This window comes from Abrus precatorius, unplaced genomic scaffold, assembly GCF_003935025.1.
Source record: "Abrus precatorius isolate BTA unplaced genomic scaffold, Abrus_2018 Scaffold8, whole genome shotgun sequence".
In the NCBI taxonomy this organism is placed as follows: Eukaryota; Viridiplantae; Streptophyta; class Magnoliopsida; order Fabales; family Fabaceae; genus Abrus; species Abrus precatorius.
The window spans coordinates 1,804,217-1,817,938 of NW_020874428.1; the positions used below are offsets into that span (position 1 = coordinate 1,804,217).

General features: G+C 33.5%; 1 protein-coding gene across 3 annotated transcripts; it reads right to left on the reverse strand.

Annotated features, from left to right (window-relative positions):
* Nucleotides 1-50: 50 nt before the first annotated feature.
* LOC113847386 (transcriptional corepressor LEUNIG-like) lies at nt 51-12,652 on the reverse strand. 3 transcript variants are annotated; one of them, XM_027476469.1, is made up of 18 exons: nt 12,365-12,541; nt 11,868-11,965; nt 11,661-11,770; nt 10,216-10,596; nt 9,729-9,808; nt 9,229-9,307; nt 9,067-9,142; nt 8,787-8,836; nt 8,025-8,336; nt 7,695-7,892; nt 4,866-5,090; nt 4,643-4,760; nt 3,755-3,864; nt 3,421-3,570; nt 3,009-3,164; nt 2,782-2,898; nt 2,236-2,442; nt 51-691 (listed from the first exon to the last, which is right to left on the reverse strand). In XM_027476469.1, the coding sequence occupies exons 1-18, from the start codon at nt 12,394-12,396 to the stop codon at nt 548-550; spliced, it is 2,643 nt and encodes an 880-aa protein (XP_027332270.1). In that variant the 5' UTR covers nt 12,397-12,541; the 3' UTR covers nt 51-547. The 3 variants fall into 3 exon arrangements, with proteins under 3 accessions (XP_027332270.1, XP_027332271.1, XP_027332269.1); XM_027476470.1 differs by having other exon boundaries at nt 331-691; nt 2,782-2,883; nt 3,009-3,056; nt 4,866-5,105; nt 12,365-12,501; XM_027476468.1 differs by having other exon boundaries at nt 346-691; nt 4,866-5,105; nt 12,365-12,652.
* Between the last annotated feature and the right edge of the window lie 1,070 nt (nt 12,653-13,722).

Here is a 13,722-nt window from a genome sequence, read left to right on the forward strand (position 1 = left end):
TTATCATGTCAAGTAGTACCTTTTTACGTGTATTTTTCCTTTTTGTTTCAATTTAAAATTAGTTAAAATTTTGAATTTTATAATCCATTTTTTATTTTATTTAATACAATAGAACAATATTAATAATAGTTATTATACTTGCTATCTTTTAAATATTAAATATTACAAAATATTTTTTTCAACTTTTCTTTCTTGTGTACCCTGTTAATTTGAACCGTACAACATCAAAATCTACTTGTTTTTTCTTCTCTTTCTTTTCCTCTTACTTCCCAAATATAAGTATAACATTCGGAAAGAAAGTACAGAACATTAATAGCCAGTGTGGATGATACAAGAGCAGAAATCTCCAAGAAAACAATAATGAAACAGGAAATAACAAGGATTACAATATTACAAGGGTTAGTATCTATGGTTACATTGAAAATCAAATATACCAAATGACAAAAGGGGAAGGGTGGGTTGATCAAGCAACACAAAAGGGAACATAAACTACAAGCATGTTATAAACACTGATAAAACAAACTGTATTGAACAACACACAACCAGGTCACTTCCAAAGCTTGACAAACTTGTCATGACTGGCTGAAGCAACCAAGCCATTTACAGTTGAAACGGCCAAAGCAGCAATAAGACCATCGTGAGCAGATAGAGTCATTGTCTTGTTTTCAGTCATGTTCCAAAGCTCCAATGACTGCATATCATGGATCAGATTTAATTACCATTTGTGAACGATGAGTCATTAAACATAACAAGTTATAATCAGGTCAAAGCTCCAAAACCGTATATCGTAAGTTTCTGTTGTTTTGTTTTTATTTTTTAATTTTACACTGTCAACATATTTTAGATTAAAATACACCAACATTATGTTTAGTTACACCATTATAAACTTACATTGTCATCATGGTATAGATTCATGTCATAATCTATTGAGTTTACATCCAATTGAGTTAACAAAGCAAAGGAAAAATCACATTTTCTCAAAAAATGACACCATTTGAAATTAGAGCACCACTTTTCTTCCCTCTTCACAATTAGGGTGCCAAAACCACATTATCATTATATGATATGGTTATTTAAATATGATTATTGTCCTTTTCTTCATTATTACGACTTTTTAAATATTATTTTTGGATGAGGTAAACTCTTACGAGTTTATTATTCGAGTTGACAAACATTCCATGAGTTTACATAAACTCTTTAGTTTAACAACCTTGTAAGAAATTTATTAGTTGGAGTTTGTTTTATATTTAAAATAATTGATTGATGGGGATAAAAATGAGAAAACAATAGTTAGTCAGAAAATAATTCGATAATTTTAATCATTAGTTTGAAATTTTTGTTATGATGAAAACCATATCTCCTTTGTTAAAAAAATTATCAAATTAAAAAATAAGGGCATGTTTGGTTTGCGGAAAAAAAATTTATTTTCATATTTTGTTTACATTAGGTGTCACGTGGTTCTGTTTACATTATGTTAGATTTGACATTTTTCAGTTAGGTTCTTACTTCATTATATGTAGTTTTAACAGATCTCAGCTAAGATCACTTGAACAGAACATGGATTTCAGTTTCAGTCATGGTTATCATAATTGAGCTTCTTCAACTCAAAAGTATTAAACTCAGCAGTTTAGGGTTGGAGATTGATTTCTATATCTTTGGGTTGCTGTGCCACTGTAATTGAGCTCTCTGTTGCTATGTTCGGTTGTTGTATGCTGTTTAGTGATGCTTTATTTTAATTTTTTTTGCAAAAAACAAGTTCATGGGTGTTTGCTGCAAAATATCTACTATTTTCTTTTATGATTTGCTTAAAGCATTACTTTTGTTTAGTAAAAAAATTATGTTATGAAGCTTATGACATATGTGTTGTATTCAGACTGAATCTTTAGTTTAAGTTTTATTGAATGTTAGTTGTGATTAAAGTTTTATTTTTCTACTTTATTCTATTTTATTTTAAGAATTTTATTCAATTAGCCTTATGATAGGTAAGGTAAATGAACTAATGGTAGTGAAATCATCAATTCAAATGTTTATGATTAAAATCCAAAATTTCTAATGCACTCAAATCTAACAAAATTTGAGTGGCACTCAACTTAAATCCAAAAGGTTTTCAAAATTAATTTCTACATTATAACAATCAACACAAAGAATTTCATTCACAATTCAAGTCAATTTCTAAAATATGTGATTCCAAACATACTCATAAGGAATTAAAATAAGGAAAGGATGTAAACTAACCTGGTAACAGCCAACGACCAACAGTGAAGAATATGTTGGATGGAAAACGCAGGAGTGGAACCTATTGCCACTACAACTAAGCTCATGAACACATTCCCCTTCACTCCCACTTCCAAGAGTCCAAACCCTGACAGAGTCCTCACTGACAGATGCCAAGAACTCCCCAGAAGGGTTCCAACACACAGAATGTATTGATTTTGTATGTCCCTACAATCAAAGTATAATTAGTAATGCTCAAGATAGACAATGAAAAAGACAAAAACTAGAGAAGGAACACAAAATTAGAGTTTTAGTCCTCAACCCAAAAAGAATTTTCCAGATTCAATGTTGTTTAGAAATAAATAAAATATAAGATGTATTTGATTCACATATAAAGAATTGCTAATCTTTCTTGTCTTAGACATCCCTCCAGCAAAAACAAATAGGTAGCCAGAAGGGATGAAGAGTGAAAGACTCAATACAGACAGACTCGAGAAGAATTGCACAGCTAATTGAAAGCATTTATCCTAACTCCAACAAAGAAACAAAAATATTACTCAAACCAACCTTTAGTGAATATCGACATGCTTGTGTCTCCACATCAAGTATAGAGACAACATTATTTTCAGCTGCAGCTAGGTACCTCCCTAGACGAGGTTGAAATCTCATCTGAGAGGTGCCACCCTAATCAGTAAGAAAATGTCAGATAAGAAAACTAAAACGAATACTCAATCACTTCAATACACAAGCCATAAAACAGACACGCATATAACATAAGACAACTAAAATTCTACCTGTGCGACTGTAGGACAACTGCCATTTTTAATGCTCCAATATCGTATCTGACCGTCAACATCACAAGAGCAGATAAGATCATCTTTATTAGGGTGAAAATCTAGTGACATAACAGGTGAAGAATGCCCCGTAAAGGTGCGAAGTGAATACCCAGGCTGCATTTGTAATTACATATCAGCTAAAGTAGAATGCAAAGAAAGAAACAGAAACTCACAGTCAATCAAAATCCAGCAATCATATTTAACATATAGATCAATAGAACATAAGAATTCACAGTGCAATTCAAGCTACAGTTACTAAATCTATACTTGTAACTTGCTAGCCAGGTTACTTTAAATAGATTTAAATCTAAAGAAATAAGTTCTCAAAAGTAGTATACTATTTAGAGTAAAATAAATGAAATCAACTAACATTCTCAACATCCCAAACCCTGACAGTTTTGTCATATGAAGATGTTGCAAGACGAGGCATGCTTGGACTGAAACGGACATCAGTGATTAAAGATACATGCTCTTCAAGAGTAGCTTTCTGTTTTAGAGAATCTGTGAACCATAAAACAGCCTGCACTATGAGAGAATCAGAGCAAATGTCACATTCTATATATAAAAATATATAGTAATAAAGAAATTCCTAATTTTGTTTTTCAATTTCCAAGCAGGTCAGTTGCATAGTGCGAATTTCTGGAAACCAGTTGAACAGCAAAAGAAATAAACAAAATGCCTTCCAGAGCAATGAGCCGACTAACCTTTTTGTCATGGCCACCACTTGCAAGCAATTTCCCATCAGAAGAGAAATGGCAACAGACAACCTTGTTAGTGCTTGCACGTACAGAATTCATTTCAGAAAATGTTAAACCTGAAAATAAAGCAAATCCATGGCCTCAGTTTTGGCATGAAGGCCTTTTTTATGCAAGTCAATAAATTAAAGAGAAAACAATCCACCTTTGTATTCAAAAGTTTATAGCCCTTTTAAACTCTATTATTGAGAAAGTATGGCTACTGCGCCATAAATACACATGAAAAGAAGGCATAATGAGAAGAGTAACATGACAAGAAAGTGTTGCTGGAGAAATTCGGTTTTACAAGAAAGGAAAATGAGATAAAATTAAATATTCCAAAGTGTATTTGTATTTGAGGTACATAAATTTGTGGTTTGTCGTGACAAGAAAGTGTTGCTGTTTAAGATTTGTAGTTTGTCATGAGCCAACTATCTCAAAAGCTTAAGTTGTACAAAGAAGAGATATGAATGGCTATATTTAACTTAGCCTGCTCCATTGCACAACAAGAACCCTCACTTGAAGCTTGAACAATGCTTAGACCCACCCGGTAACTGAAATTTAACTTCTTATTCAGAAGAATGGAGAATAAGTATCAAACTCTAGACCATATGGTAATTGAGGCCTTGACACCGTGCAAAGAACCAAGGATCCTCAAAGCTTAAAATATTAGGTGAAGGTAAATTTTTTACCATGGTTAACTACAATCTACCACTAACAAACAAGTTATCCATAAAGAGACTGGATACTTTTGTATTAGAGCAGGGGAAATTTATCACATACATACACTTGAGAAACTCTTACAAAGGGATTGCCAGATTATTCTATGACCAATAAAAACAATGGTGTTTACTGCACCTTTGCTTACATCCATACAACGACCAACAGTATCTCTAGGGTCTGTATCATCATGGGATAAAAAAGACTCAACATTGTCATCAAGAGATCCATCCTCCACAAAACGGTCCATGTCAGCCTGCAATTCAAAATCCTTATTATCATCCCACTTGCAAAATGGAATGGCAATGAATCTACGTGCAAGGAATCTATTATTTCTTCTGTAATAGATAGAGACACTTACCAACTGGTTTGAAGGTGACGTGAGAGTTCCACCCCCATCAGAGCCAAACATTAAAGGCTTTGAAGAACTACCACTATGAGGTAAAGCAGGCATGGACATCACATCACCAGGTGTATGTGTTGAGGGAGTTGAGGGTGCTGAACTAGGAGAAGGGCCAGCTGTATTTGCTGTTCCTGAACTATTGGCAGGACCAGAAGATGCAGGCTGTTTTCTCTTTCTCCCAGTCTGATTTTTTGAAACCTTGAAGTTTGTTCAGAAGAAACCATGTTAGGAACCTATTTTAGACTACAGTATAAATACAACAGATCAAGTGTCAGCCAAATTCAGGGATAGAAATTTATGCTCACGAGAGAAACAAAATAAATTAAAGAGATCAACCATGAAAGTAAAGACACATGCTGACTTACACATAGACAGCAAGAGGCAAAAAGCGTGACAAAGGAAATTGATTATGAGCATCAATTGACTTCTAGTTTTAACAATGATAAATCAACGGAAAAGGTAAAGGTTATTTTTAATGAAGCAAGTCAAGCAACTACCTATCCGCTTACAAAATTCAATAAAATGAATGGTTATTTCAGAATATTTAACAAAAGAACCTATTACATACATCAGAAATTTGTTAGTGACTATATGTTAATGGTAAAGAGGTTAACCCCAATAATATTCCTATTGAGGTTTGGAAATGTTCGAGAGAATAAGGAATTGAATGGTTTGCTAAGCTCTTTAATAAGATTTTGAGATCTAAGAATGTTAGTTGAACGGAAGGAAAGCATTTTAGTCTCTTTATAAAAGAACAAGTGTGATATTCAAAATTGTGAGAACTATAGAGAGATTAAACTTGAGTCACATTATGAAGTTGTGTAAAAATGTAATTGAGAATACTAGAAGAAGAAACTAGGAATTTGGTTTTATACCAGTTAAGTCTACAACAAAAGCTACTTATCTTTTATGAAAGCTTATGAAAAAGTACAACTACAAAAAAAAAAAAAAAGGATTTAAATGGGGCATTATTGACTTGAATAACATATATGACTATGTATTAAGAGAAATATTATGGAAGGCCTTAGAAGAGAAAATGACTTGTGTAGCATATATTTGGACTATACAAAACATATATGAGGAGATAACTTCATATGTAAAAACTTTTGGAGAAGTATCTAAACACTTCGCTGTAGGGATAAGTTTACATCAATGCTCTATCTTGAGCCTCTATTTAACCCATAGTAGTCAATCCCAGATAGCAACGAGAGCGGCCAACCCCAAAAATGCTATAGTAGAATAGTGGATAATGGGATGACCGCTATTTTGAAGACAATCAAAATAGAGAAAGAAAATAAATCAAAGAGTGGTCAGTCACTGAGCAAAACTCTAATGTAAATGGTCTTGCTGGAAAAATGTCTTATTGGAAATAGCTTGAACCAAAAAACATCTCTGCTCATGTTAAAAATAAGTTGGGTTTCACCAAAGAGAAGATGATCGAAACTTGGCCAAAATTGGTGACTTGCACTAAAAAGTGACACCAGAGATGGAGAATAAAACAAGAGAACAAGCGAATGAGGTAAGGATACAGGGTTCGATCTTGACTCACAAAGACAAAGAAGAACATCACAATATAAAAAAGGGGCAAAATCCCAAGATTGCTCCCCTTAAAAAGAATTCCAAGTTTCAGGGGGGGAGGGGGGGAGGGGGGGAACTAGTCCTTTTGCCCCTGTTTGACATGGGGGCCACAATTTTCCCCTTTCACAGCCATGAATTACGATGCAATAGCCACTACACTGAACCACAACACGATGACCCCAGAATCACGACGGAATGCCGCAAAGCTCCCGCTCCTTTGTGATTGCACCACTATTGACTACTATGGTTTAACCTAGTCTAAAATGTACTTACAAGTAATATAAAAGATTATTCCTAAGTAAATGTTTTTTGTTAATGACAGAATTGGTTGAGAATTCCAATAAACAAGTTAATACTAAACTTGCGTTATGAAAAGAAACTTTCAAATCTACGAGTTTTCACTAAAGCAAGAGCAAGACATGGGAGAAGAAGATTGGATATAAAGATCGGAGATGACAAAGATGGAGAAGATCGGAGATGAAGATGACAAGAAGTTGGTAGGAAATGGTGACTCTCAATGTCACACCAAAGAAGTACAAGGAACCGAAAGCATGTCACACCAGAAATGCAAGAGAAACAAAAGGGGAGGAATTGTTAGGGCTCAACAAGGGAGAAGATATCAGAAATGCAAAAAGGAGCAAAATCTCAAGATTGCCCCCTTAAAAGTCACACAATGTTTAGAAATGGAGGGTACAGTAGGGATTTGACCTAGGAAATGAAATAGCAGCCACAATGGCCGAGATTTGCTCTGTTCTTGGCCACAATTTATGGCACGATGACCGTTACATTGAAATGTGATACAACAACAGGATATTGGCACCCTGCCGCTCTGCTCCACACCTTCAGGCAGCAGCCGCAATTGACTACTATGAATGTACATAAACCTTAATTAAAAGTGCACACAGTAACCAAACATAAAACAAAATCAACTCTTATGATGATTGAATTATTTTGTTTTTCATTTCAATATTAAATATTTTGACTAATACTTTCTCTTAAAAGTCCATAGATAATAATAATATGTAATAGAAGAGATTTGTCTATCAAATAATAAACTGATATGAAATCCAAATTAAATTTAAATAAATTACAGAATAACTTAAATTTTGTACATCAGAAATTCCCTAGTCACTCACTATGTCAAATTTTCAATAGTTGTGACTTGTTCTCAAATATGCATAGGATAGTGGCAACCATAAAAGGACTGACCTGATCGTTTCCTCTGAAGGAGTGTGACATGCTACCATCCACATTGACACTACCACCACCACCCCCTATTTTATCAGGCTGATGCATGTTATGATTGGAAGTCTGAGATTGTTGATTTGAAAGAGTATGCTGTTGAAGTTGCTGCTGTTGTGGATTGGCATTCTGCTGTTGTTGATGCTGTAACTGAGCCAGTTTCAACTACACGAACAAATACTTTCAGAATATGCAACTCATGACAATTGCAGCAACTCCTAGGAATTTATAAATGGGACACATGAAAAAATAATGCAAACATAAAAGATGGAAAGATAATTACAAGAGAACAAGCACCTTCATTAGCATATCTGTATCATTACGGGGAAAAGTAGGGCCACCTGCTTGAAGAGGTGATCCAACATTTGATACTACATCACCAACAGGATTCGAAAGACCATCCTTACTTACACCCATATTTCTACTATTCAGCAACATTCTGATTCTTCTACTATCATCACTGGTAGATGGAGATGCCAAATTTTGAGTTGCTAGCATTAGCTGTTGCTGATGCTGTGCTGTCAACATTGGAAGTTGATGAAAAGGCTGTGGGGCCTGTATGAAAGGTTTCTGTTGTTGAAGTAGACCAGAACGTAGTTGCTCCAAGCCCTAATAAGGAATAGAAAAATCTAAGTACATAAGCTTAACAACTGGATTGTTTTGATTTATTATTAAATGATGTTGAAGTCACATAGTCAGTAGGGTGATTGCTAGAGACTTCAGATAACAACAGACCACTATTTCTGTCAGACGAGGGAGGTTTTGTAGGGTTAACAAGAACTACTTTTGCCACTTGGTAATGACTCAAGTAGTATCGGCAGGATATGATTAGGGTAAAGATCATAGGATTAATTCCCATGTACAACATCAAAACAACAGAGGATGGCTACATCCTAACTCTCCCACACACTGCAAATAGAGTCCAGTACACCATACTGTTGAAGAATATTATTTACCATTTCAACAATGATCAAGTTAAGAAGTTTTGGAAGACATGATTTTACCCATTAATAATAATATTTAATTCAAAATAAACATTAAAATGAAAATAATACTCACTGTGAGAGGCCACCCTTTCAAAGTCAAATTGTTGCTACCTTGATTTGGCCCTAACACAAAAAAAAATCCTGTTAACTCAATTTGTGTACAAGAATAATGATAAAACATCTTAGCGGATTTAACATTAGATCCCAAAATATCCTCAACCAACAAAGTGACCAATAAATTACAAAGATCCCACTAGATAGTAAACAAAACCCCTAACAAATGCTTGCAAATCAGCTTTCAAAATTAAAAAAAAAAAAGTTACATTGAAGTAAGGAGATGATAAAAACAATACCAGGCATTGCCATCAACGATCCTTCCGGACCCGCAGCTCTGGGATTTAAAACAGGATTAATCTCACTCTTTATATCCTGATTCCAACAGGCAAGTCAGGAAAAAACAGCTGATAAGAAATATACTAAGAGATAATGAGATTACTTTAAAAAAAATAGTATACCGGAGTAGACCCTGGTAATTGCTGACTACGAGCTTGAACTTGTGGAGACATTGCACTAGCAGAACCATGCAAAACTTGCCTGAAATCAAGAAATCCAGTTCTAACAACGTCGACAACCATAGCTATAAACATTAAATACCAGATACTAATATACTTAATGGATAGATATTTCAAAAAAATTAAAATTAAAAAAATAAAGAGAAAATAGCTATCAATTCTTCAAGGTCATGGATGAAGCAGGCCCATTTCAAATGAAGTCCAACAACTCCTGCCTCTAGAGAAGAAATCTGGCTTCTACATTGTTTACCGTGCAAAATATCCTTTTTTTTTGGGCCTCACATTGATGAAATAAGATCCAACTCATGTAATGTTCAGATCAAACTTATATTAGCTAAGTCATGGACTAAACAAGCAAAACTACCTTCTTTTTCATGCATATATTGTACTGAATTAAAGACTAAAACAAAAGGCAATAATAACTAAGTTCTAGAAAAGATCACCCTGAAGGCTGGCCAGCAGCTGCTGATGACTTCAATATTGAGGCATGATTTGGGTCCAAGAGTTGGTCACCAAATCTTTGCTGTACAAAATACAATAAGATAGTTATGAATATATGTCATAAAAGAAAATATTAGGATGTATAATGCAAGTGAATAAGGACTGTTATTAGTCATTAGTTAGTTCAGTAGTTAGTTGCACTAGTCAGTTAGTTAGTTAGGAGATTTTGGCTATAAATAGGAGAAATGAGATTGGGTAAGGTTGTTGGTTAAGGTTATTGGGTGACATTGATAGTTTGTAAAAGTGAAAGGAGAGATCCTTTGTGAATGGGAAACCCTTGAGGAGAATTTTATTCTTCATTTTCTGTTCTGTCCTTCAATAAAGTTCTGTTTCTTCAATTCCTCCTCTCTAGTTTCCATTTTATTTACTTTGGTTCTTAACAGAGAAGTAGTTCATCTTAATAAAAAGGCAACCAGAACATATCCCTACCTTCATTGCTGCATCTTCCAAAGAGTCCCTTTGATGGGGCAGTTTCAACCTGTCCTCATACATCTTTGTTGCTAATGCATTTGCCGTGCTAGGGTTTCCAACTAACCCATTCGTACCACCATTTAAAAGATGTGCCCTATCCCTACTCTGCTGTTGCTGTGGTGGTGGCTGTTGATGTTGTGGCGGTGGTTGCTGTTGCTGTTGTTGCTGCTGCTGCTGTTGCTGCTGCTGCCTCTGTAACATCATCTGTTGCATTTGCATGTGTTGTTGCTGCTGCTGCTGCTGTTGTTGATGTTGTGACTGCTGAGACTGTGGCTGCTGCTGCTGTTGCTGTTGTTGCTGCTGCTGCTGCTGTTGCTCTCTGGCCTTAATTAATTGTGTCTGCAAAGAGAGTTTCACATACCATAAACTTCAAGCAGTATCTCAATTTGTTTTCTTCCCTTGGTAATTCCTTAGTCAAATTGTACAACCCAGCATGGCAACAATTTTACAAAGGCAGCATAAATAATGAATAATTAGATAAATAGCTATATCTTGCTGAGCTAGTTATCCAAATTGAAATTTCTTATTCCTAGGCCAAATTTAATAACAATCGTATATACTATAAATGTCTGCAACTCAATAAAGCAAGCATAGCCAACCTGTATGAATCAGATTTCCTGTTTAGCACCAAAATTAACATGCAAAGGCCTCTCCAAGACATAAATTCATCATGATACAAATTGATTAAACAAAAAAAAGTCTGAAGATGAAAAGGAAAAGTAGCCTGTCATCACAAATCAGAGAGATATTACTAACCAAGTGAGGAACAAGAATTTACAATGGGTCAAGATGCCTAATAAACCTAGAGACTCATCAAGCGGTTTAGTATTCAACTTCTCAATTTTTCTTTTCCTAGATTTGTGTAAATAAGCGGTTTAGAGGACAACACAAAAACAGTTTTCTGCGTGCAATTTATGACTTTATGTAAGTAAAATGAAAACATCAAAATAATTTTTAAAAAAAATCATAATTACAGGTAGACAAATAATCACAGGCTCAAAGTGGATGTTTTCTAAAGTCGCACTGCCATCCACCAAGTCAGCAGCCAGTAATTAATGAATAAAGATATTCTTACACTATCTTAGTAAAAATTTATTCTAAAGAAAAGATCCCAACTTTCCATAACAGCAAAACTAAACAATGAAAGAAAGACACAGCAAACTAAATCATCTCTTAATTAGGAGGCACAATTTGGAAGTTATAATCAATTGAATGAATAAATTTCCTAATTGAACACGCTAACATATACTATGAAAGTTAATCAACAGCCAGTTCACCTCAATGCAACTTTTTCTTTGCTGAACTTCTAGCACAGCCATCCTAGTCAGATTTAGCATGCCAAAAGAAGAAAAGTATATACACACACACACACACAAAAAAGGTAAAATTTTCTCCAAACCAACCTCGATATAAGATGCAGCAACCTCTGAGTGTTTCTCATTAGTCCTGGCAATAAATATGTCCCAGAAAACCGACCACCACTCGAACAGAAACCCTCCAGGGGCATCAATAGCTGCAATCCCACATTACCATCACCAAAAGCAAGCAAAATAATAAAATGGCCAGAACAGAAACATCAAATCAAACTACTTCCTTAGTAGATAACTCACCAACAGGGTCGGAGGACACTTTTCCTTCAGCTTGAAAGGCCTCAGCTGAAGCTCTCAAATCCCTCTTCACTAGGTAATCATGGATATAAACATCTAACCTGAAAATCACATAGAGCAAGCATACACAAGTTGAACTATGAGAACCAAAGTTTGGATCTTTACATCAAGTATATCACAGAACAGATGACAAAAGGCATTCATGAAGTTTAATAACCACAAGTGACACCTTCATTCAATGTAAAGAAACCCCTAAAACCCTAACACGCCCATCAAAACATTCTCACACATTCATAGAATGTCAAAACACATAGAACCAAACTAAGGGAAATAAACCAACCCCAAATCAACCCCAACAGCAGAAAGAAACCCCAAAGCCAAATCAACCATAGAAGGCTAAAAAATTGAGAATGAACAAAAACCCATTTTGCAAAACAGATAGAAACACCATAAAAAGTTGAAAAAAATAATTGAAAAAAAAAAAAAACAACGACACTCACATCTTATCAGCTTCCCAGTTAGTCTGAGACATGCTGACGCAATAATAATGATGGGTAATGAGAGAACGAATGAATTTGCTAAATGTTTATGAAACTGAACAGTTGCAATTGCAAAGGAAACGAGCTTTTGGTGCAGCAGAGAGAAACAGAAGCAATGAACAGAAAAAAAGGGACTGTAGAAAGCTCAGACGCGAGGGAGGCACAGCACAAAAGGAAATAACGGAGACGATTTGGGAACAAAAATCTAAGGGTAAAGAACAGACGCGACGCTTCAAAGTCTTTCCACATAATAATAATAATAATAATAATAAGGTGAGATAAGACGAAGACCAAGCAGAAGAATTATTTTAAATTTCAAAAACTAAATTATTGAAAAGGCTTCAACGTTTAATGCTAAAATTAAATTAACAAGATATATTTTAATTTAAACTTATCTTAAAATACCTTCTTTTAAAATTATTGAAGCCCCTTTGTTTAAGATTTTTATCACGAAATAAAAGCACTTTACAAAAAATACTTTTCATTTTTTTAGAATGTTTGGTTAAGATTATTAAAAAAAATTAAAAGTTACAAATAATCTGATTTTAACTTTACAAAAACCTATTTTGAATAGCTTCTGGAAAAAAAAAAACTATGACTACTTACTAAAAAAAAACTTTTTAATTATAATAAAATAAAAAATAACTTTTAATTTTTATAAATTTCTAAAAGTAAATCACTTTTTATACATCTTAAAAATACTGTTTTAGAAGTTGAAACAAACAAGCTCATAATTATAATATATTAACGAATGATTAGTTCATGTGGTAAATATTTAATTATTTAAAATAAAATTAATTTCACAGTGTTATAAATATTTTTTACCCAAATAAAATTATTTTATTATTAAAAATGTAAAATTGACTCATACAATATATTATATATTTACGTACGTCAATATTTGTAGACCTAAATCAGGGTCCATAAAATTATTTATAAATTTTCGTTTAAAAATATTTTTTTATGCTGGTATTATTTATTATCTAAAGAATAATTTTCACACAACTGTATGTAAAATAAAATAGCATGTATATTGAAAGAAAAAGTGTATAAACTTTGTTAAAAGTGAATGGATTTTCTTATCCTTTATTTACTATTTATTTCTTATATTTAAAATTAGTGTTTGTACTTGTATGATATAAGAATAGTTTACAATATAAATTATTTTTTAAAAATTAATATTTTAATTATAATATATACATAAATCAATTAAATAATTAAAATAATTATATTAAAGAAACTGTCATGTGACAGCTTAAACAAAATTATATACAAACGAGGAAAAAGAAACGAATACAGTGATTGGTGGAGATGCTTTT

What these genes read in the sequence shown, in the direction of transcription:
- LOC113847386 (XM_027476468.1), bottom strand. Translation starts at nt 12,396, where the DNA reads ATGTCTCAGACTAACTGGGAAGCTGATAAGAT. An exon ending in AACTGGGAAGCTGATAAGAT is followed by an intron (nt 11,966 to 12,364) that starts GTGAGTGTCGTT and finishes TGTGATTTTCAG; the next exon opens with GTTAGATGTTTATATCCATG. An exon ending in AGTGTCCTCCGACCCTGTTG is followed by an intron (nt 11,771 to 11,867) that starts GTGAGTTATCTA and finishes GTGGGATTGCAG; the next exon opens with CTATTGATGCCCCTGGAGGG.